We start from the raw sequence: 26,978 nt of genomic DNA on the forward strand, positions 1-26,978 counted from the left end.
CTGTCAAAAAATATTAATCGCGGACAATGTATATATGTATTATAAGTATATATTATAACATATTATATTTTTTACAACATATTATTATAATTAAAATAATATTTTGTTAGTAATATAATATGTTATAATACTTTATCCACGATTAATATATTTTTTTGACAGAAATCAGAATACAATAAGAAAGTTCTAAAGATTTTACTTTTAAATAAATTTGAAACAATTAGATCAGAAGAAAAATCTTCAAATAAATATAATGATTAAAATTTGATGTATGATTGAAGAAAAAAATCAACAGTCATTAACTTTAAGCCTATGTTGTGTGTTTACACAAAATTAATATATAGTAAGAGAAAGGAAATAATTATATATTTCTTCGCCAATCTTCGCACTTGTATTTTGTTTCTCCTAAATAGATAATAAAAATAATTAATATGTATAAATATTAATTTTACATATATTATTACATTATTTATTCTTACAATTGTTTTAGAGATAGATAATTTATAAATTTATATAAAATACTAATATTTAATTTTTTCTCTTGTTTTGCATAAATATTTTAGTAATTTGTGTTTTTTTAATTATTAAAGTAAAATATACAATTAATTACAATTAATACTCTTGTATTAATTATGATCAATTGTGATACATTTTAATATTATATTAGATATACATATATTATTTTATATATTATATATTAATGTTTGATTTGGTGTTGATTTTTGTGCATATTTAACAAACTATTATCAATAAAATGCCATAACATATTTAATACTAACAAGTGTGTCTTTAATTGCTCGCAAAATATTTTCTAAAAAATTAAAAATTTTTTTTAATTTTAAGTTTGTCTTAACAATTTCTTTTGCTACTAGATTTCCTTTATATTGTGTAAATATAATATATATATTATTAATTTTTCAATATACATATCAACTTATTTCTATATTAACTATCCTAATTCCTATCTATTATAATTTCTATCCGCCAGATCCGCCAAGAAATTTTCATTGCCGCACATGTGTGAATTACATCAATTACAGTGTCTACTAGATGTGGCCAATATCTTATAGAACATATATGTTCGAAGCATTTAATCGAGCGCAGCCTCGAATGCGTTCGAAAATTCTATCCTTAGGATAAAGTGGAGATATCCTCTAGAAAGAGATAGACCAAATCGCTGCTATATTATTATGAAATTCAGAAACAGGAAACTTTACGTAAAAATTAAAATATGCTTGAGATAACAAAATATGATTAAGAAATAATAAAACACTATTTTGGATTAGAAATAATTTTATATATATAGTATGGATTAATAAAAATTTTTGAAAATATTATATATAATAAATATTATTATAAAAAGAGTTACATAGGATTATGTTAAAACGCAATTATTCGAAAAGCAAGTAGAAGTAGAGATATACGGAAAGCAAGTAAAGAGAGAGATATATTATTTTTATAATAACATAAATAAATAAATAAATATAAACCTGCATCTGCATAATCATCCGGCACTCGCATACCGTCATTTGCACCGTGCATCGTAATCGCTATTAAGAATTGCGTCGTCTGTAATACTATAATTTACTTCCGATATTGGTATACATATATATGTATATATTATCTGTCACACTGTTGTGATTGTGAATAAGCGCGTATATCAGCTACCGTCAAAACACGCGCAACATAAACACGCGCCGATATCTGTGACATCCATAACATATACGATATATGTTGTCATATAAACCGATTTATACACATACGGGCCGACTTCTTTATACGTTCGGAACCTAACGCAATATTTGTATATTATAATTTTTATAATGCTTACTATACTTATTACAACTTAATTATAACCGTAACAATTACATACACACACACATCATTCTTTTATAAACATATATTGCACACATAATTCATAGAATAAATTGTTTTGTTTAACGTTTAACGTAACATATCGACGCTTTGTGTTTCGTCAACCCTTTCTCGAATCCTGATCCCGTCTGACAATGAGCGATTCCATACCGGAAGAGTGGTACAATGACTTTTATCTTTCGTATTCTTGACTTTTAATCTTTCGTAATAAAATATACAATATGAAATAGATTATTCGTTCAATTCAAATTCACATATATTTACGTGGCATTAAAGTTTAACGGATACAATATGAATTTTGAATATTTGAATAGATCAAAAGAAACGATGACACAAAGGATTTTAATGCTCCAATGCATTTCTATTGTGTTGCAAAGAAATATATTTAAATCGTATTTTTTGCTTGATTAAACTATAATATGTGAGATTATTATACATTTTTGTAATGTCAAGAAATCAAATCAAGAAATTATATATACATATAAAAGGTACATATTATTTTATATTTAAATTTTACTAACTAAATTTTTAAGAAATATATAACATCTTTTTGAAATTAAATGGTTAAAATTGTTTTCTAGATATTTTTATCTAACATTTGTTTAGCAATACATTATTTTATACTTATATAACTCTAAAAACACTGTGTACAAGAGTGCATAAACATTCAGCTGCTATTCGACAATATGATCTTTCTACAATATATTATCGCTTATTAAATCACTTATTATGACGTTGCTAAAACTTACATTATTGTATGTACAATATATAAAATTGAACATTATAGTTTGCACTAGGTATATTTCGAGAAAAAGTTTTGTTAAGCTCTACATGTAGTAACAAATTAAATTTAACAAAACTTTTCTTCTTTAACGCAAAATGTATAATATTTAAGGTAACTCAAAATAAAACGCACATTACATCAAAGATAATAATTAGATCTTTGAAAATGTGAAGGTAAATGCTGTGTTTAATAGAGAAACGCTATAATTGTTTAGGATTCAAATATAAAATAATTATGTACAATTTATTTAAATATATAATAAAAATTAATATTTTTATAATTCAAAATCATTGCAAATAAGAAAGTACTACAATTATAACCGTATTATAACCGTAAGATTCTATAATAAGTATGTTTAATAAGTAAGTAACTATGTTTATATATTTATTAATATTTTATTATTATTTCTGTTCTAATTGTAAGAGATATTAATAACGATAACACACAATTCTTCCAAATAAAGTTATGATTAAAAATACATTAATTTGTATGTTATTTTATAAATTATCTTATTTTTATATTTTTATATTACAAGTTTTATTTTATTATTTTTTTCTGTCGTATATAAAATGTTATATTACCTCATCTTGTATGCGATATATTGATTGTTATAAAATAGAGCAATGCAATTTATTTTCCACAAATTATTTAATATAACTCTTCTTCATGTTCCGCTCATCAAAGACAAAGGTGAAAGAGCAATAATAAACTTTATTTGCTCTATATATGTTATATTTTTGTAGAAAAATGTGAATATCAATAATTTAATTTATATCAATATTTTAATATTATCAATATTAAATATCTTAACTATTAAATTTTTTATTTGAGTTATTTTGTGATTGGTGATTTGCTTAAAATTTTGTAATAATATTTTTATTTATTTTTTTAAGTAAATTTATGATGTTTGAAATTATAACAATAAAAAATATAAAATAAAATTGATAAACACTCATGCGTCCCCCTTCTCCACACATTTGCAAAACGATATAAGGGGAACTTTCCTATTTGATTTAACCTTACTCTATCTACATATAAGAAGTAATGGAATATTATCGAATATTTATATACTGTAATTACATATATAATATAGACATCTTTCACGTTAAATGCTTTTAAGTTTTCATATTTTAACAATTTTCAAACTTTTTGTTTTAAAATTATAAAAAATAGAATATTTTTAAAAATATGATACTTTTTAAAAATGTACTGCTACAAGAAGCATTAAATAGAATAAAATTTTTATAAAAAAATATTATTTAAGTAATAATTTAATATTTAACGCAGAAAAATAATTTTGACTGTTATGAATTTTAAAAGGATGTTTTAATCCTTTTAACATTCTATCTTTACTTAGGAAAACACATATATATTGCATATTTTCTGATATTTTATATACAATAGCACGTAGAAGTTATGAAAAATGCATTATACATTTGAATATATTTTCAAAGGAACGTAAAGTAACGGAAAAATAGCATTATAATATCTATTTTAATCCTTACATTTTTATTTTGTGACTGTGTATATGTATCCGCTGAACTTTGACAATGTATATTAAGTTGATTATAATTGAATATGTAATTATATTAATTTATACTATTTATAACTATTATATTACAATATTTTTTCCGGGAGTGAGGCTATATTATATTGAGTGGTTGTAACACAGTTTATATTTGATTTAGCAGAGAGTAGAACATGTTTTGTTGTATACTATAAATGTCATCGTATTAAACAGTTTTATAAAGTTAAACAGTTTTATAAAATTCAGTTTTTAATAGAATCATAGCTGCTGTTAATTTCAAAGATCTTTAAAAATTGAATGTGAGTATAAATTCTTCATTAAAAAAATTTTTTTTTTAATTTTGAGAAAATTATTCAAAGATCATTTTTTTGTTTGTAACTGCATCATGTACACAATATAGTGCGCACAATTAAAACAAATGTAAAATAAAATTTACATTTTTTCTTTTCTTTTGTGTCTATTACTTTTGTGGGCACGATTGCGATCACTTTGGCTCCTCAATTTGATAGGTATTATATTCTTCTCGCTTATATTTCTTTAGGGGTAATCTTTTAGTCAGATGGGAATATAGGATTTAAAATTCTCGAATTGAGAATTAATTCCGCAATAAATCTTGGCAATGTACCAAGCAAAATTTTTGTGCCCCGTGCACATTATCAAAGTTCTAACAAAAAAATAGCTTAGTAGTAAGCTTAAAAAATTTTCGCTATAACTCATTAAAATTCGCGTACGGCTCTCATAGCCATTTTATTTCTTAATATATATTTAATATAGAGAGCCTTTAAATTCTTAACATAGATTTGAGTTCAACTTTGTTTTGCGTGGAAAGTTATAAACCCACGTGAAACCTCATTTCGCATGTAAAGTTGTAAACTCATGTTGAATTTCATTTTGCATTGAAAAGTGTATGCGTGTGGCGGTAGTGTGTTCCGACCCCCTTGCGGGTTGGGGGGGGGAGGTCCACTTACCAAAAAACTAGACACCTAGGTCTCGCTTCGCGTGGAAAATTGTAAACCTATTGACTTTTAAAATTCGATATCTCGAGAACTATTGATAGAGCATTGGGGTTTGCGACATTCTTTTTCTCAGTAAAAAAAAAACTATAGATAACACCTATCAAATTGAGGAGCCAAAATTATCGTAATTGTCCCCTTTTGTGTATATTCTAAATATTTATACTATTCTTTTATTCTGCTATTTTTTTGTTAAATTTAAATTTAAATTTCGAAGGGTAAAAAGAGCCGACGGGGATAGTAGTGCGTAAATTCCAAGGAAAATTTTCTTTTTGTTGAAACTGATTAGTTGTATACAGAACACAAATTTTGCTTGGTGCAATATTAAGTAATTAAATAAATCTCAATTCGAGATTTTTATTTTAATAAGCCTTCCCTAATTTCCATAAAGAAGTGTAGGCGAGCAAAGGAGGATGTTTAAAAAGTACCGAATTTGGCCCCCAAAGGTGTAAGTAAAAGGAGTAGTGTTTTTTGTGGATTTTGATCTCCTGAATAAGATAAGAAAATTCGTAGGGTTTAGGGAACACCTTGAAAATTGAGCAACAACATAATGTATTTATACAAATTCGGATGATATATGGAACTACCACATAAAACACATCCGTGTGTTTCTTTTAGAGAGATCAGAAAGGAGATGCATTTTAGAAAACATGCAGAAACAATCTAATAATAATTAATTAATAATTAATAATAATAATAATAATAATAATATTAGTTTACAAAAATGATTTTTTTTTAATTATTTTAAACGAGACAAGATGTTTCTTATAGATTTTTGGATGCTGAAAACGATGCTGCAAGCCAATTTTCACCAGCATGTCAAATTTCCGAAATAATTGAGATTTAATATGCAAACAATGGCTTTTTTGCGACATTTGAGATTTGTTTGTAAAAAAGGTTAACGTTATTTGGAAATTCTGATCAGATATTACTATTATGTATTATTCATCTCTTGTAAAACACATTTTTTAATTTCAATATCTTACTTTTTAGTCATGTTATAAAAAAATAAACCTGGGAACTACTTCTCATAGAGACTGGTGCCTTATATGAGGAGTAGTGTCTAGCTTTATATAATTTTTCATAACATGGCTGAAAAATAAAATATCGAAATAAAGAAAATGCATTTTATAGGGGATGAACAATACATTTATGACATCTGATCAGAATTTTCAGATAACGTTAACCTTTTTACAATAAATCTCAAATATTGCAAAAAAGCCGTTTTTTGCATATTAAACCTCAATTGCTTCCGAAACCTGACATGCTAGTGAAAATTGGCTTGCGGCATCGTTTTCAACATTCAAAAATTTATAAGAAACACTTTGTCTCGTTTAAAATAATGAAAAAAATATTTTTTGTAAACTAGTGTTATTATTAAAGATCCGATAAAACAATTAACGAACAAAATAAACACGTTAATAAAATCTTGGCGCAATAATGACTTGATTGATAAAACTACGTACAAATATTTAAATTGTACAAATGGTAATCTACCACGGTGCTACGGACTGCCGAAGATTCATAAAGCTGGGCTTCCACTGAGAATTATAGTATCGTCACTTTGTAGCTCGTTATACAAGGTATCTAGGTCTCTAGGTATATTCACGATATATTACATAGTTCAATCAAAAAACCAAAATCACATATCAAGGATGGTTGGTCCTTTGTTAAAAATATTAAAGATACTTTTATTAATGATAATGATATAATGATATCTTTAGATGTTAGTTCATTATTTACAAATATTCCTAAAAAGTTAGTCTTAGATGCCATTAAAAAACGTTGGAATGACATCGCTAAGAACACTAATTTCAATTTAGCTCAATTTTTACATGCAATAGAATTGATTTTAGACTCAACTAGTTTCAGCTTCAATGGTCAGTTTTATGAACAAATATTTGGCAGCCCGATGGGTTCTCCTTTATCACCTATCCTAGCAGATATTGTGATGGATGATTTGGAGACACAATGTTTGGGTTCGTTAAGTTTCACGGTCCCCATATATTATAGATATATAGATGATATTTTTGCCATACTGCCACGTACAAAAATAGATGAGATATTAATGACTTTTAATAACTATCACCAACGCTTGAATTTCACGTATGAAATTGAAGTCAGTTCTTCCATTAGTTTCTTAAATACAACGATTATTCGTTCTGACAATAGACTCATTACTAACTGGTATAGGAAACCTACATGTTCTGGAAGATATATAAACTTCTATTCGAACCACCCTTTGAAATATAAAATTAATACTATTTATAATCTCGTGGACCATGCTATCCTACTATCTAGCGATATTTTCCATCGTAAAAACATAGATATAGTGAATGAGATTTTACTTAATAATTGTTTCCCCGAACACATCATCAAACGATATATACAAAAAAGAATTAATTTACTAAAAAATCGTAACCACAATGATGATAGTGATGTGAATCGTGGACAACTTGGCAGAACGTCCTTTATTTCATTGCCTTATGCTAAAGATGTGAGCTATGATTTATGCCGTGTTTTGCGTGGTATAGGCTTTAACGTTGTCTATAAAATAACAAAAAAACTAAATATATTAATTAAACGTGGTAAAGATAGTTTACACAAAGATCACAGAACTAACGTTGTATATAAATTAGATTGCAAAAATTGTAATGCGTCATATATTGGCCAAACAAAAAGGCATTTACGTACTCGAGTGAAAGAGCATTTTAACAATATAAAATTGCATGAAACTAATCATTCCGTTATAAGTAAACATAAGTTGGAATTTGGACATGAATTTGATTGGACAAAACCTAATATATTACATAATGAGAAATACGTGAGAAAGAGAGAAATTGCGGAAATGTTGTATATTAAAAAATTCAATAATACAATCAACCTACAAAAGGACACGGATAGTTTAAATAAAATATATGACAAAATAATAAAGGTCGTTTAGCTGTGTTCTTATTTTAATATTTCAGTTATTGACAAAGTCTCATATTGATACAATGTTTCTTTCTTTTTAAAAATATTTGACAAGATGTTAATTATTTCGTAACTAAAATATGTAAAGTGTTTTTGAACAAGAATGTATGTACTCTAAGTGTTACAGCAAATCCATTATATTACCGTTTTTTCAACTCAAATCGTTTAAATTTAAATTTAATTAATATTTCAGTTTATACTTGAAAAGGACCACAACCATATAGTCGAAACGTCGTAACTTGTATTAAATAAACAAAATTTATTGGCTAGTTTGGTCGATTAATTTACAACTACCATGTTGATTAATGTACTAGCGATATATAAAAATAACTCATCAAAAAATTTTTAGTGTTATTATTATTATTAATTATTATTAATTATTATTAATTAATTATTATTAGATTGTTTCTATATGTTTAATAAAATGCACTTCCTTCCTGCTCCCCTCTCAAAAAAGAAAAATACAGATGCGTTTTGTGATAGCTCCATTATCATTCGAATTTGTATAAATACATCATATTGTTGTTCAATTTTCAAGATGTTCCCTATATACTACGAATTTTTTCATAGTTTTATCGTATTCAGGAGGTCAAAATCTACAAAAAACACTATTCCTTTTACTTACACCTTTAAGGGCCAAATTCGGTACTTCTTTAACATCCTCCTTTGTAGATAAATCTGCTAATAGTAGTTTTTGTTAAATCTTTGTTTTTATCTTAAAACTTAAAGTACAGAAATCTTTTTCTTCTCTTTTCGTCTCTTAATAATAATATTACATTTTATATATCTTAATAATTATGCTTACCTGATAATGATAAAATCATGAAATTAACAAAAATAATGCAAAAAATATATTTTCATAATCTTATTTTTATTTTATTTTTTACTAGAAATTTTTATTTGTAAAATTTTGTATACTTATATATTATCTTATTATTAGAATATTTCATAATCCAATTTTATTTTTATTGATTTATTCCATCAGCAAATTATTAAATAGTAAAAATAAAATTTTGATTTAATTAAACCAATTTTGTTATACTACAAAGACATTGATTTGAAAAACTTTAAAAATTTTTATATTATATATACTTATTTGGAAAACTATATTATTTAAAACTATATGACTCTTTTATATACATATGACTGTATGACTATTCTCTTCTTTGTATACTAAATTTTCTGTTGTTCCAAAAATTGTTTATAAAATTTTATTCTCTTTTATTCTAAATAAACATGTATGTAACTTTGAAATAAAGTTTTGATATCTCTTTTCAGAATTACTAGAATTTTTAGAAGATGGATAAAAACAAGCGATTTAATCCATATGTCAGCGTTGATGCTGAAGAAGAAATTGTTATCTCTGGTATTGCCGGGCGATTTCCTAAATCTGACGATATAAAAGAATTTCAAGAAAATATTTTCAATAAGATGGATCTTGGTTCGAACGATCATCAACGCTGGCTTAATTGTAATAATATTTATTTCTCAAAATTTTAAATATTTTTTAATTTTTAGTGGAAAGATATCGCAAAAATGTGTATTAATCGTAATTAGAAACTTGTAATATCTGTATCATTATATCTATAAGTATAACATATTAAAATCGTAAAAATCGCAATCAAAATTTTTCATATAATTAGTGCTCCGTGAAATTTATTATTTACATAAATTATTTTTTCTTAATATCTTTATAATTTTCTTTCTGTTTATCACCGTTCAAGGACATAGATACTGTATCTCTTTAAGAATATTTTAATACAATTATTATGTTTATCCATGACTTAACAATATGGCAATATTACTTTTATATAAATTATTTTAAATTCTGACAGATAATTGTGATATGCCAGCTCGAATAGGAAAAATCGACAATACGGAGAAGTTTGATTCAGAATTCTTCGATATATCGGCCCCAGAAGTTCATGTACTTGATCCTGGAATGAGAATACTACTCGAGCATACTTATGAAGCAATAATTGATGCGGGTGTAAATCCCGCAGAATTACGAGGGACAAAAACAACCGTAATTGCAGCCATAAGTGTTTTCGATACTTACATAGACTTAATATACCAAAAGCCTCACGTATGTGGTTCACGTAATGATTATTCAATAATTTAAGTATCAAAAATCGATAAAAAAAACACCCGTTTTTACAATTGTATAGACGTGATTATATATATGTATACAAAAATATTGCTAAATATGCGGAAAATATTTTTTACATGAAAATTATATTGTAAATTGCTAATAGATTGCTGGATTACCCATTCTTGGATGCAGTAAAGCCATGATAGCAAATAGAATTTCTTATTGGCTCGGCGTTACTGGCCCATCATATAATATCGATACTGCATGTAGCTCAAGTCATTATGCTATGGTGGAGGCTTACAGAATGATTCGATCTGGCACTTGCGAAGCAGCTATTGTTGCTAGTATCAATTTGTGCATCCATCCTTATGGAACTCATCATTTTTTTCGTCTGGGTATGTGCGACAAATAATATATTACTGTGTTCAAAGTTGTTGCGTATAATGTACTTAAGTATTTATTGACTTATTCAAGTATTATATTCATTATGATAATAATATTTAATCGATATTTGTTTGATCATGTTTCGCTAAATTTATAGTAGTATCTGTTTTTGAATGACATAATTAATTCGCTTACATATGTATATTTATCAAAGTTTTCAAATACTTGGTATATTAATCGAGAAACTGGGAAAAAACCAAATTATATATTTTTTATATTAATTGAACAAATAAACTATTGATATTCTTTCAGGCGTTCTTTCTGCTGATGGCTACTGTAAACCTTATGATGAAGAGGGCACTGGTTACATGCGTAGCGATGCAGCTGTGGTAGTGTATTTACAAAAGGCGAAGGATGCAAGAAGGATCTATGCGACCTTCATCTATGGTAAGACCAACTGTGATGGTTTTAAAGAAGAAGGAATTACCTTTCCATCACTTGACAAGCAAAAAATGTTACTGGAAGAATTTTATGAAGAATGTGGTATCTCACCTCTTGAGCTATCTTACATGGAGGCTCATGCAACTGGTACTATAGCCGGCGATCCTGTGGAACTTCAAGCCATTGATGAAGCTTTATGCGCCAAAAGAGATTTACCCTTATTATTGGGTTCAGTAAAATCGAATATTGGACACTCTGAAGCCACTAGCGGCCACTGTCAAATTGCAAAGGTGAGTTTACAACAAAATAGAGTTATTACAACTAACAATATAATGCTACATGTAAGCTTATGCAAGTGCTTTTTTAGTTGCTTGTCACTTTTGTCTATTTATTATAATTGTAGAACATATTATTTCTATTATAAGATATATATTCATCTCATAAAGGTATTAATAGCGATGGAAACTGGTATAATCGCGCCTACTATACATTTTAAACGTCCACGAAAAAATTTGACTGCTATCATTGAAGGAAGAATAAAAATAGTCACTGAACCAACAGAATGGAATGGAGGTTATGTCGGTATTAATTCCTTCGGATTTGGCGGTGCTAATTGCCATATATTATTGAAATCAAATCCGAAAATTAAAGTCAATAATAGAACGGACGATCTACCCAGGCTTGTAGCTATATCTGGACGTACCGAGGAAGCAATTAAAATTATATTAGATAACGTAAGTACACATTTATTCTAGAAATAATCTATAATTTTTCTTATACTTATCTCATATGTTATTATTATTTATGTCATTTTAATTTATTTACAAATCTTCATTAAAAAGCAACAATAAAAAAAGAAAAATAACTGCAAATATAATGTATATATATATATATATATATACTGTATATAATGTATATATATATATATATACACAAACATATACATATAAAATATATATTTTATCATATACTACAATATATTATAATAAAAATAAAAGTAAGAAAAGAACTACGCAATATATTATAGCATTTATGTGTATATAAAACTATAAAATAATAGTAATAAATAATAAGTCAACAATGTAGGCTCCCTGCATTGATAAATTACAAATTCAGAAGGAGGCTATATGGAGCCACGCGTAGGGTGTAGGTACGCAAATACTAAAAACAAACTTGTTGGAATAACAAATTTATTAAATCTAAACGTTTCGGTCCTTTCTTTGGACCTTCTTCAGTAAATTTAATACAATAAATTATAATATGGAATCTACATACTGACGCACGCAGCGCAAAAAACCGTGAGCTCCCCGATCGATACCCCACTAAATAGATAAATTTGTTATTCCAACAAGTTTGTTTTTAGTATTTGCGTACCTACACCCTACGCGTGGCGCTATATAGCCTCCTTCTAAATTTGTAATAGTAATAAAGTATTGGAAAAAAATTATTACGTAAATACTAAAATTATTATGTAATTATTATGTAAATAGGGTAGACTGGGATAAAATGTCACCTTAGCCTGGATCTACATTAGTCGCAGACGTAAGAATCGTAAGAACCATTGACCAATCACAGTATATTATTCTTCGATCGCAAAGAGAATAATAGACTGTGATTCGTCAATTTCTTACGATTCTTACGACTGCGACTAATGTAGAACCAGCCTTAAGGAAAAAATACTGCAGTTTCTATATTAACTAAACGACGTGTCAGAGAACATGGGTTGCTTAACAAAAAATGATCCTTTCTGCAAAACCTATCATTCCTCAGAGTTTGTCGCATTTGTTCTGAATCACCCTGTATATACAGAATATTTTACAATTTCTATACAATACATTAATAGTATCTTATACTAGAAGTAAAATAGAATACAAAATTCTAATACAAAATACCAAAGCTACAATAAAATTTTTGAGTTATAATTAATCAAAGTTTGCCAATGATATCGCATAGAACTGGCACATTCAGATTTGTTTTAACAACTAAGCTTTGTTTCTTTTTCCTTATTTTTATTTCTATAATTATGTATTCTATTATTTTATACAAGATATTTTATAATCATTATATTATATTTTAGTTTCATATTCTAGAAATCGAACGCTTATACACGGAAATGATTGTAATTACTCGCACGCGCGATGCTATTTTAAGATATAAGATAATTGTTGTATACTTACAATCACGATAATCTATATAGGTGCAGAATCGATCGATAGATGTAGAATATATCTCTCTGCTATATCATATTAATAGTAGCAATATAGAAGGTCATCCCTACAGAGGATACATAATTGCTGGATCTAAAGTATCAGATAACACAATAATTAAAATAGAACGCAATTTAGGTACAAAAAGACCAATTTGCTTCATATTTTCTGGAATTGGATCTCAATGTCTTAACATCGGTAAGTAAATCAAATATTATATTACAATATAATTATATAAACATATTTCCAGTTTGTGAATTTTGTAATTCTTGAAATTACATTTATTAAGTATAATTACTATAAATTTTGGTATAAATTATATTATAAAATATAATGATAGAGAGAGTGTGTAAGAGGCACTATATAATAAATAAAGATAAGCAATTTTAAAGATAAGAAGTTTTATTGAAGTATGTTTAGATTAATTATGTAAAAGTATTGCATTATTTTTAACAATGTATGAATAACATTATGTAATAATGTGAATATATTCTTTTAAAACATTCATAGGTCGAGCTTTAATGAAATTTCCAACATTCACTAAAGCAATTCAGAAATGCAACATTGTTTTAAAACCTCATGGTATATGTGTCACAGATATTCTAATAAATAAAGACAAACATATTCTCGACAACGTAGTCAATTTATTTGTAGGTCTTATTGGACTACAGGTATAAGCATATATATGTATAAATAAATCATGTGTGTCTATTTATGTTACAGGTTTTTTTGTATTTAGTTTAATTTTTTATAAAATATATTTTTAAAGACCAACGTTTATGCCATAAAAGCTAAAGCTTCTTGTAAAAAAAACTGAAATTAAAAGAAACCTGTTATACATATATGTATAATTATATGCAGAAGGCTCTCAATTTGTAATATTTTATAATATTGTTAATATTGTTCAATTTCAAAGAAATAAAAAGTTAAATGTTTTATATGTATTGCAGATCGGAATAGTTGATCTTTTAACAAGCATTGGTATCACTCCTGATATTATAATAGGTCATTCCATTGGTGAATTAGTTTGTGGATATGCCGATGGATGCTTGACGATCGAAGAAACGATCATGTTGGCATATTATGTCGGCTTAGCATTTCTTAAGTCAAAAATAATAGATGGCTCAATGGCTGAAATTAATATCGATTTCAAAACTATGAAGAAAGTATGTCCAGCGGACATTGATGTAGCTTGTTTTAATAGTTCACATAATTCTATTGTGAGTGGACCAACAAACTCTGTAAGAGCATTCCTCGCTAAGCTACAGGTTTGAAAATAATATATTATAAATAATATTTATTATGCTTATATATATATACATAATTATATTGAATTAAATAAATGATATTTATGTTTTATTTAGAATAATAACATTTCTGTAAAAGAAATTTCTTGTGGACGCATACCTTTTCATAGTCGTTATGTAGAGCCTGCAAAAGTTAAACTTTTGGAATACTTGAATCAAATATTGACACAAAAAGTATCTCCGAGTTCAAAGTGGTTGAATGTGTTCTCTTATGAAAGCACATCTGCAGAATTTTGTCTGGCAAAATATTATGCAAACTATCTGCTAGCCCCGGTATTATTCTCAGAAGCTGTGCGTTTTATTCCAAACGATGCAGTGGCGATTGAAATAGCGCCGCACGATATGTTACAATACATTCTTAATAAATCCTTAGAGACAACAGTGACAAATGTCGCGTTATACAAATTCTCTGACAAACCGAGTATTGAAATATTTTTAGACGGAATTGGAGAACTTTATAATGCAGGATTACAGCCGCAAATCGCAAATTTATATCCGGAAGTAAAGTTTCCTGTAAGTCGCGGCACACCGATGATTTCTCACCTTGTGAGGTAAATTCTGTTTGAAATAGCATAAATTTTTTGTATTATAGAAGAGCAAAAAAGATAATAAAATTTCATAAAGTAGAAAATTAAATTGCATTATTTTTAACTGGTAAGAAACAAAGCCTAATATTTTACACATTATTGAATTAGAGTAACATGCTTTGCAGATGGGATCATTCCGAAGATTGGTATACATATCATTATATCGGACAAAAAAAACTTGACAAAGAAGAAACAATTGATACTATTGATATATCAGATGAAGAATTCATGTATATGACCGGGCATGTCATTAATGGAAAAAATTTATTACCAGCTACAGGATATCTTTTACATATATGGCAAATGATCGGCTGTTTAAAAGAACAATCTTATCTCAACATACCAATTGTATTTGAAGATGTTAATTTTCAACGTTCTACGATTTTGTCACAAAATCCAGTTGATTTAACTCTTATGATTCAGAGAGGTAACTTATTGTGAAATTAAATTAATTTTATAAACTGTACATACAAAAGTAAATAAAAAATTTTACATAAAATATGAATAAGAGAAAAAAATAAATTCAGAAAGATAAATTAAAAAAATATTTATATCTAACAAATTGTTAGCACTGATTGTAGTATATTGGCACTAACTGCGTCTGCATTTGTTTTCTGCTGACAAAATTGAAAAATTGTATTATAATTATAGTTTTATTAGTGTAAAAATATAATCACTAAAATATAATCACTAAAATAGTATTTTTTGGAATAATATTATAAAACAAGAAATAAACTCTATCTTAGTAACTATTACATACTAAAGTACCTAAGCAACAATAATAATCATTATAATGTTATTTTGATATTAAATTACGTCAAAGTGACTACTTTTGCTATCTGGGTAATCTTGTTGTTCTACGAAGCAACAGTGTAGGCAATTTTTGAGCACATCCGAAAGATTTCGATTCACAGATATCACAGCTAACTCGGTCTTTTACAGTTTATCAATATTAAACCATTATTCTAGTTTTCTTATAAAAATATATTATATCAAATCGTGCATTTAATTACTTAATTATACTTTTATTTAAAAAAATTAATTTTTTAGTTTATTTAAAATTACATACAAGAGTAACTGATGATGTATATCATTTCTATTCCTTATGTTTAATATATTACCTTTCTATAATTCACTAATTAATACTTCAAAATCTTATTATAAAACATAGCAAAGATTATCTTTTTCTAAACTATATATATATACATTAACATCTGTATTGTTATAGGTAGTAACAAATTCGAAATAATCGAAGGAAATAATGCCATTGTTACTGGAACAGTGCGAATTCCAGCTAATATTGAAGACGAAAAAATATGTACTACATTTATTGATCGAAATGACAATGATGAAGAGGAAATGAGTATAAAAGATATCTATAAAGAATTGAAACTTCGTGGTTATCAATACACCGGCGAATTTCGTGGACTAAAAAGCGCGTCAATTACGGGAAAGAATGGTCATATTGCCTGGACTGGTAACTGGGTAACATTCATGGACAACATGTTACAGCTGATGATTTTAGGACAGAATTCGAGAAGTCTTCTTGTACCAACAAGAATTTGCAAAGTAGTAATTGACCCGGAATCTCACCTGAAACATATCAAAAAACTTCCAAATGAAGAAAAACGTAAGTTTGCAGTATTATAAATGTGAGATACAAATGAGATTACAATTTATAGCCGACTGTTATTTCTTAGAAAATATATATCTAATATGTCATCTGTATGTGTGTTATATTGCAGAAGTTCTTGTACAAAATTATAAGTATTTGGATGTCTTAATATCTGGAGGAATAGAAATGTCCGGCATCGTGGCTACACCTATATCTCGCCGACAAAGAGCAGCCCATCCCGTTCTTGAAGAATACAAGTTTATTGCTCATCGAGATATGAATATGATATCTTTGCAAGATGCAATAAGAATGTCGATGCACATTGCGCTTGAATGTTACAATATGATAAACATAAATGTCATCGAATTTATTGAGGATTGCGATCAAGTGCCGGAAAATTTAAATTGTTTACTTGTGAATAAAGTTCTAGATGATTTACCGCAAATTCAATCTAATATCAAACTGGTAGCAACACATGAACGATTCAAAGACATCGCTTTGCCTGACAATGTTTCTACAATAGAATTTGATAAACTGACAAGAAATGAAAATTGTTTGATGATCATAGGTTTCGGAATTTTAACAAAAAATAAAAACGAATTATATGAACAATTGTTGTCTGTCATAATGCCAAAGGGATTTCTTCTAACATTGGAAGAACTGGATGCTATCTACGACTATACATGTCTGGAGAAATATGGGTTAAAAGTAATTTTGGAGAAATGCACCAATGATAAAACGTTTATATTATTAAGGAAAATACAATATATTGGCAGTGTTCAACAGATAGTGCATGTAAACAATTATGAATTCTCATGGGTAAACAAGCTTAAATCATTCATGGATGTAGAAAAAGAGAAACCAAATATGAATATAATAGTCGTCGCAGAAGGAGACTTTGAATGTGGATTAATTGGCCTTGTCAATTGTTTGCGAAAAGAACCGGGTGGTGAAATGATTACAGGTGTATTTATTCAAGATAAAGATGTGCCTATATTTTCATTACAAGAATCGTTGTACATGGAACAGCTACAGCTGAATTTACCCATCAATGTTATATGTTCCGGTAGGATCTGGGGATCTTACAGGCATTTTCCGTTACCACCATTAAAACCAAAACTCGTAGAGAGTGCCTATGTTACTCAGATGGTACGTTCAGAACATTTTTTATTTAAGAAAAACTAAAATAATTGATATTGCTTGTTCATTCATAAATGAAATAACAATTTGCTGTAACTTTAATTGAATTAAAATAGTTTGTTATATTTATTTATGTTAGGTGCCAGGTGATCTGAGTACTCTATGCTGGATGCAAGATAAATTATCTTTTGTCAACGATGAGGATAAAGAAAATTTAAGGATAGTCTATGCGGCTATCAATTTTAGAGATGTTATGGTAGCCAGCGGTAGACTCAATCTCGAATCTATCTCAGACGAACCAAATAATAGTTCTTTAATTGGAATGGAATTTGTTGGTTTTAATAAAAATAAACAAAGAATTATGGGATTGTGTTCATCTGGGTATGATACACACATAATTTTATTTAACATAATTTTAGTAAATAAATTGTTTAAGATAAATGTTTATTATATATATTTCTTATTATACTTTTAATTAGAAATGCTTATAATGATATAAGAAATAAAGGAATTGCTATATTTTATATATTTTAATAATAATTAGATACTTAAAAAGTCGCTAGTAAAATTTTAAAATAGGAACGAAGTAAAGTCGACCCAACTAGCCAAAATTATATTTATTTAAAAAACACACACAACGTTTCGACCATATGGATGTGGTCCTTATCAAGTGTAATATTCATTAGTAGAGGTGCAGCCAAATTAACGATAACGTCAACTTTTCCATAATATAGTTACAACATATTTAAATAAACATAACAAATTCAATTTTGTCAAAACAATTGAAAGAGAGAAAAAGAGAAAACGATCCTATCGTTATGATGATTCGTCAAAAAAAAATTTTTATATATTTTATATTTCTATAAATTTTTATATCTATTCTATATATTTCTTATAATTTTAATTAGAAATGCTTATATGATATAAAAACTAAAAGAATTGCTATATTTTATATTTCTTTTTACTTTTACTTCTTATATATACAACACTTAAAATAAAATAACAATATATATACTTTAAAATAAAAAAGAAAAACTTTTTAATGTAACTTTAATATAATATATAATACATTTTCTAAATCATTATTTTCAGAGGAATGGCAAATATTCGCGTAGCTGACAAATATCTCAGCTGGATCATACCTGACAACTGGACGATGGAAGACGCTGCGACGGTTCCTTGCGTATATAGCACGTGCTATTACGCTTTATATCTGAAAGCTAAAATGAAGAAGGGCGACAAAGTGTTGATTCATTCTGGTACGGGAGGCGTTGGTCAAGCTGCGATTCATCTCGCGCTTTACGAAGGTTGCGAAGTGTTTACAACGGTCGGGAGTATCGAGAAACGAAACTTTATAAGAGAAACGTTTCCCTCTATACCTGAGGATCATATCGGAAATTCTCGAGACACGAGTTTTGAACAAATGATTATCCAGAAAACGGGAGATCGCGGAGTGGATATCGTTTTGAATTCTTTAGCCGAAGAGAAACTGCAAGCATCCGTTCGTTGCTTAGCAAAGGGCGGTCGTTTCCTCGAAATTGGAAAATTTGACATGTTTGCTAATAGTCCTTTAGAATTAACTTTATTCACATCAAAAGGCATTAAATTCTACGGCATCCTATTAGATAAATTAATTTCTGCGAAACCAGAGAGTAAGACAGTATTGAGGAATAAAATAACAGAAGGTTTAAAAAACGGTGCTATCAAACCATTATGCAGAAAAGTCTTCAAAAAGGATCAAGTAGAAGTTGCGTTTAGATATATGGCTGCTGGGAAGCATATTGGCAAGGTACGATTATTTTTCAATTATACTTACAATGGAGGGAGTTTATTAATCGAAATAATAAGTTCAAAAAATGTGTGTGCACGCAATCTTTTTAAATTAAATTGTCATTATATTATCAATATGTGTCAGCAATCAAAAGTTGCAATCTGCCTTCAATTTAATTTATTATATACCCTATCTTTATTTCCATATTTAAGTTGAGCTAAAAAAGACTTTGAGATAAAAAAAATTAAACATCATATTTTTCTTGTATTCGCTTAATTATGCTGTAATATGTACAAGTTATCCATTGTATTTCATTAATCTTTAATTCTTCCATTTTGTATTTCCATCTTTTGGTTCTTCATCTTTTTTTTCAATCTCTCCGTCTATATCATCTGTTAATCAAGATGCAACTTGTATATTGTATGTACGTACACAGCAGTAAAACATTGTTACAAATTTTTATTTTACTTTAATTTTTTTAAAAATCTTTGCGCACATAATTATCGCTTTTTTTTATTCGTTCATTTAGAATTTTAGAATATCCCTCTTTCTTTTAAACTAATTTTTTAAAACTGTTTCATCTAATTATTAATTATTTAACATTTAATTCTTTCTTCTTACTCATTTATTGTACAGCCACACTTCATTTGGCAGTTTATTCATGCTTATAGATCTTGTGCCGATTGTATTTACTCTAACTGTAATCTTCATTTTAATCTGTCTTCGTTCTTTCTGACAGCTTCTCGTCCTTTTTTTGTGTTCTTATTCTCATCTTTTTTCTCATTTTTCTTTCTTCTTGACATATTTTAGAATATATATATACTAACATTTTAAGTCAATATTATTTGTAGATAATGATAAAAATTCATGAAGAAGATGAACTCTTGAATGCGTCTATACTCGCACATCCCCGTTACTACTGCCTGGAACACAAATGCTACATCGTTTTAGGTGGCCTAGGTGGTTTCGGTCTTGAATTAATTGATTGGTTGATTCAACATGGTGCAAAAAATCTAGTACTGACTTCCCGAAGTGGGATAAAGAATGGTTATCAGCGATCAAGAGTAACGTTGTGGCAATCTTACGGTATAAATGTACAAATCGTTACAGCTGCTGATACTTCGAAGTACGAAGACTGTAAATCTATATTAAAATTTGCCGAAGAACAAGGTCCTGTGGATGCTATATTCAATCTCGCCGTTGTGTTGAAAGATGGCATATTCAAGAATCAAACCCCACAAACATTTGAAGATTCCTTCTTGTCAAAAGCATGGACGACGAAAAAGATGGACGAAATATCGAGAATAATGTGCCCCCAACTTCGACATTTTGTTGTTTTTTCTTCCGTTTCATGCGGAAGAGGTAACGCAGGCCAAACAAATTACGGAATGGCTAATTCCGTAATGGAAAGAATTTGTGAAAGAAGAATGAAAGAAGGTTTACATGGTTTGGCTATACAATGGGGTGCTATTGGTGATGTTGGGCTTGTCGCAGATATGCAAGAAGATAACAGAGAACTTGTTATTGGAGGTACATTGCAACAAGAAATATCCTCTTGTTTGAATACATTAGGAATATTTTTACTACAAGATCGATCAATCGTAAGTAGCATGATTGTGGCTGAGAAAAGAGAGGGTTCTAGCCAAGCGACGAATCCACTTGAAGCGGTTGCAAATATTATGGGTGAGTCCACACACACGCACACACGCACGCACGCACGCACACACACGCACACACCTATTGCATATGTAAAAAAAATACACGTGCCGAAACATTTTTACAAAGTAAATATTTATTCAACAATATTATTAACAATACACATTATAATAAAATAACTGACAAGTAACTACGGAAGTGTCACTCTCCGATTTTTCTGAAATTTGGATATGTTATAATACATGAAAAACTAAGGGACACGTATTTTTTTTTAGCGGCGGAAAAACATATTTAGGGGGTGAAACGACCCCCCCAAAATAGGGGGTAAAATGGAAAAATTGCGGTATCTTTGAGATCAGTGAAGCGATTTTAATGATTTTTGGTATGAAAGTATCTTTTGATAGAAGACGAAAATCGACCTAGGTATGTTGGAGGGGGAGTGAAAATTAGGGGGCCAACTACCCCTAAAGTGACCAATTTTTTGCTGCAAAAAATCAGTTTTGATCTAATCGAAGTGAAATCTATTAAAACTTCAAAAGGAAAGCTAATTAAGAAACACGTATTTTTTTGTTTTATTTTTATATAAATATTTGGGGGGTAAACAACCCCTATATTGCCGCGCTCGTTTGACATTGCGCATGAAACACCTTGTGAAACTATATTTTTGAACTGTTCGATCTTTTACACATTAATACTTTTAACTAACAATTAATATTTTTAACATGTTTAATTCACTTCACATAACTAACAATAAATGTCAAAAGTTGATTTTATTGTATTTTGAAAGTCGCATGTCGAGTTACTGTCTATTCAAGTAATTTTTCGAGTTTTCGTCCGCCATATTGGATTCGCCATATTGAATTTTGAAAATCTGATTTCAGATTCGGATTCAGCGACTTCAAAAACCAATATATTAAAAAGATCGAACAGTTCAAAAATATAGTTTCGCAAGGTGTTTCATGCGCAATGTCAAACGAGCGCGGCAATATAGGGGTTGTTTACCCCCCAAATATTTATATAAAAAAAAAACAAAAAAATACGTGTTCCTTAATTAGCTTTCCTTTTGAAGTTTTAATAGATTTCACTTCGATTAGATCAAAACTGATTTTTTGCAGCAAAAAATTGGTCACTTTAGGGGTAGTTGGCCCCCTAATTTTCACTCCCCCTCCAACATACCTAGGTCGATTTTCGTCTTCTATCAAAAGATACTTTCATACCAAAAATCATTAAAATCGCTTCACTGATCTCAAAGATACCGCAATTTTTCCATTTTACCCCCTATTTTGGGGGGGTCGTTTCACCCCCTAAATATGTTTTTCCGCCGCTAAAAAAAAATACGTGTCCCTTAGTTTTTCATGTATTATAACATATCCAAATTTCAGAAAAATCGGAGAGTGACACTTCCGTAGGTTTACTTGTGAGTGCATTAAACACATTACAAAAAATTTAAACTTCAATAATTGTTAATAATTACTCTTTCAAAATTAAGTATAAAAGATCCTGTTAAAATCACAACTAAATATTTAATTATTTCTCTTATTTTTAAAATAGGATTGAAAAATTCAAACATAGTATCGCTAAACATGTCATTGGCTGAATTAGGAGTGGATTCAATGATGGCAGTGGAAATTAAACAGACGTTGGAGAGAGAATTCGATATTTTATTGACAGCACAAGAAATTCGAAATCTCAATTTTGCTAAACTTAAACAAATGACAAATGTAGCTGACCAAGAAAAGGTGGATGACGCCACTGAAGCTGACACAAAAGAATTAGATGGTTTAAATATGTTGAATCGAAAACTTAATGATTCGGATTTGAGTCCAGATATTTATGTAAAAGTCGGTACAAAGAGGAAAGTTGGTGGAAGCGAAATATTTCTTATACCAGGAATCGATGGCTGTGCAAGCTCATATAAACTAATAGAATCGGAAATTAAATCTTTGGCGATATGTTTACAACACAGTGTATTTCATACTCCGGATGCTACTCGTTCAATAACGAAATCGGCTGCATATCTTCTGCCTGTACGAAATTATAAGATAATATTTTTAAATATTTAAAATGCTGTGTATTTGAATAATAATATTTAATTACACACATACACACACACACGCGAGCGCACGCACGCTCGCCTCTTTTTTTATATATTACATCATATATATTTATATTTATTTTTCTAGCATATATTGAAAAAACTGAAAATTCAAAAAGATTTTTTAATTGTTGGTTATTCATTTGGATCTTTAATTGCCATCGAGTTAGCAAGATTATTAGAAGCTAAGGATTTCTCTGGACGTTTAATACTTATAGATGGAGCTCCTGATTTACAAAAATTTATGGTTAAGAAACTTTTTAATCATCCTTCAGAAGAAAAAATACAAAATGACATTCTACTTTATTTGATGAAACTGTACTGTGAATCTGACATTGAAATGGTTAGTCAAAAATATTTATTAAAACACATAATGACTTTTTACTTCGAAAATGATTTACGTAATTGTATTTACGCGTATAGTTAATACGAGGAAAGAGTATATAAAATATTTCGTTAGAATATGTTTGTTAAAATAATAAAATAAATTAAATTTTTTATTATCTTTTTTTTATATAATTATATAATCGATAAAAATAAAAATCTAAATAAATTCATGGAAGCTACTTTCAATGGATACAAAAACATAAAAAAAATGAAGCAAATACCAAATCAACGACTTTTTTTCCCGACCATTTTTTATTTGCTTCATTTTTTTTAAGTTTATTATATATATATATATATATATATATATATATATAATAGATGTTAGGCTCAAAGACCGAAAACGCTCACTGGGCAAAAAACCTATTACAACGCGCTTCTGACTTCTCAGATTGAGCCACAACGCACAATTTGTGTCGTGGCATTTTTAAAAACACTCATAACGCGTTTTGGCATATCCAAAAAAGATACAAAGCGAAATTCGTGTTGAGGTTCTTTTGATAAATAATCAACTAAAACACTGGCAATGTGAAAATGCCACAACGCGTTGTGAACGTTTATTGATGCAGCCATGACGCGATGTGATACAAATAAAATTATAAAGAAAATTAACAGTTAACCTTATTAATTCTATGGCTCTTATAATAAAATTAAAACAATTAAATTCCGTGATAGAAATTTCTATTTATCAATATTTTTTACTAATAATAATATAATAATATAATACTACGTTTTGATCGATTATCAAGAGAACCTTAACACAAATTTCACTTTGTGGTCATTTTGAATATGCTAAAACGCGTTATGAGCGTTTCTGAAAATGCCACGGCATGCGTTAAATTGTGGCTGAATCTGAGAAGTCAGAACGCGTTGTGATCGGTTTTTTCGCTCAATAAGCGTTTTCGGTCTTTGAGCCTACATGGATACATATATAAATATATTTTCATGTATAATATAAAGTGTTGTTTATTTATATGTCATAACAATTAATAATAATTTTTTAAAGTAATATAATTTCGAAATTAATTAAATTAGAAAATCGAAAAGTAAAAATTTAAAGAACCGGGACCGTAAAAATCGTTACGGTTTCCTTAAACGGTTTCGGTTTCCTTTATTTATCGAAAAACCGAAACTGAAATCGGAACAATTATTAAATATTTTATTAAACCGTAACCGAACCCTAATTTTGTTTCGGTCCGGATCCTTGCTTACTAGTGATCAAAAGAAAATAATAATTCGATTTATATAGTTTAAAAGTACAGAAGAAGTAATTGGATAAATAAAAAAAGAATATAGACATGTTTAGTACATTTAGTATGTCAGAATATAATATAAACAAACTGTCTTAGTTTAAAATGCAGATTGTTACTTCGTTATTAAAATTGTGCATACAATATTATTATTTACAGTTTGCATTAGAGCTGAATAAATGCAATACATGGGAAAGTAAACTAGAAGCATTTATTCACTTTTCGAAGGAGTATGATGAATTAACTGTTGAAAATAAAAAATTGTTATCTTCAACAGTTTACGATCATATTATAGCTATACAAGATTATGATATATCTAAATTGCCACTCCTTAAATCATCTATAATACTATTAAAACCTACACTTTCAAACAACCCTTTGGAAAAGGATTATGGTTTATATAAGGTAAATTTGATTACGTAATACAATATTTTATTATTTTTTAAATATTTCTTATAAGAGAAATTCCTTTTAGATTACGAAAAGTGCAATACAAATTCATTATGTGGAAGGTAATCACGTCACAATGATGAGCAATGACAAAATAGCATCATTTATTAATGAAGCATTGGTAAACTAAAAAGTAAGAGAATAATTACTAAAATAATTTTGCAACCCATTAAAAATAATTCCTTATACTTCAAATATTATATTAAATTTTATTAAATTTTATTAAGTACTAAAATAAATATTAAAACAATTTTGAAAAATAAATATTCTAATTAATGTAATAATTTATGCAATTAAATTACTTATTATATGTAAACAAGAAAATTTACTTTTACATAAATATGACATAATTCGATCAGAAGAAAGATCTTTAAAAAAATATGACGATTAAAATATGATATAGAACTGACGAAAAATAATATAACCGCCATGAGTTTTAAAATCTGTCTTATGTTATGCAATTCTTTTTGTGCTGTAAGAAAACAAATAGTTTTACATTTCTTCGCTTCGGTTTTGTTTTTGCTAAGAGTATAACAAGATAAACATAATTATTATATGTAATTTTAATTTCATAAATTAAAATTACATATAATAATTATGTTTATCTTGTTATACTCTTAGCAAAAACAAAACCGAAGCGAAGAAATGTAAAACTATTTGTTTTCTTACAGCACAAAAAGAATTGCATAACATAAGACAGATTTTAAAACTCATGGCGGTTATATTATTTTTCGTCAGTTCTATATCATATTTTAATCGTCATATTTTTTTAAAGATCTTTCTTCTGATCGAATTATGTCATATTTATGTAAAAGTAAATTTTCTTTAAAAATATATTGTATTGTTAATATATTTGTATTGCAAATTATGATAAATATAATTATATTTTAAATATATTCCACATAAATTAGATATTTTTGCGTTATCTGATATGTGTCCATATGCATATAATAATTATATTTATATGTATACACATAATACAATTATCCACCAATTAACCGATCATATCAATACAAAACATATATGCCTATATATGACCACTCGCATCCGAACATGTCTCCACGCTTCGAAACATTATATAAGATCAATTGTCCACTGTGTCCATCAAGATTATTGTTAAAAATCTTCAATTATTATTTTTTTAGTCTATATAGAAATTAAAATTTCTTGTATTAGTTAAATTTACATGTTTATATGTAAACAATTTATACACATAATTGTATTATGTGTATAAATTGTTTACATATAAACATGTAAATTTAACTAATACAAGAAATTTTAGTTTCTATATAGACTAAAAAATAATAATTGAAGATTTTTAACAATAATCTTGATGGACACAGTGGACAATTGATCTTATATAATGTTTCGTGGAGACGTGTTCGTATGCGAGTGGTCATATATAGGCATATATGTTTTGTATTGA

General features: G+C 27.9%; 1 protein-coding gene and 1 long non-coding RNA gene across 2 annotated transcripts; one reads left to right on the forward strand and one right to left on the reverse strand.

The window, feature by feature from the left end:
* Nucleotides 1–575: 575 nt before the first annotated feature.
* LOC145945327 (uncharacterized) lies at nt 576–2,049 on the reverse strand. The gene is made up of 3 exons (XR_014426835.1): nt 1,874–2,049; nt 1,491–1,790; nt 576–1,154 (listed from the first exon to the last, which is right to left on the reverse strand). It is a non-coding gene; the product is annotated as an uncharacterized LOC145945327 (long non-coding RNA).
* A 2,297-nt stretch (nt 2,050–4,346) lies between these two features.
* On the forward strand, nt 4,347–25,901 carry LOC145945184 (fatty acid synthase-like). The gene is made up of 20 exons (XM_083054011.1): nt 4,347–4,486; nt 9,452–9,644; nt 10,009–10,259; nt 10,429–10,660; nt 10,962–11,380; nt 11,537–11,824; nt 13,288–13,495; nt 13,808–13,968; nt 14,248–14,565; nt 14,662–15,155; nt 15,317–15,618; nt 16,420–16,821; nt 16,937–17,955; nt 18,086–18,327; nt 19,039–19,735; nt 20,569–21,400; nt 22,925–23,400; nt 23,557–23,811; nt 25,262–25,507; nt 25,578–25,901. Exons 2-20 carry the CDS (start codon nt 9,473–9,475, stop codon nt 25,680–25,682), a joined length of 7,119 nt encoding a protein of 2,372 aa, XP_082910137.1. The 5' UTR covers nt 4,347–4,486; nt 9,452–9,472; the 3' UTR covers nt 25,683–25,901.
* The last annotated feature ends 1,077 nt before the right edge of the window (nt 25,902–26,978 follow it).

This window comes from Prenolepis imparis, unplaced genomic scaffold (assembly GCF_030444845.1).
Source record: "Prenolepis imparis isolate NDT839.2.m4 unplaced genomic scaffold, iyPreImpa1.0 SCAF_14, whole genome shotgun sequence".
Taxonomy (NCBI): Eukaryota; Metazoa; Arthropoda; class Insecta; order Hymenoptera; family Formicidae; genus Prenolepis; species Prenolepis imparis.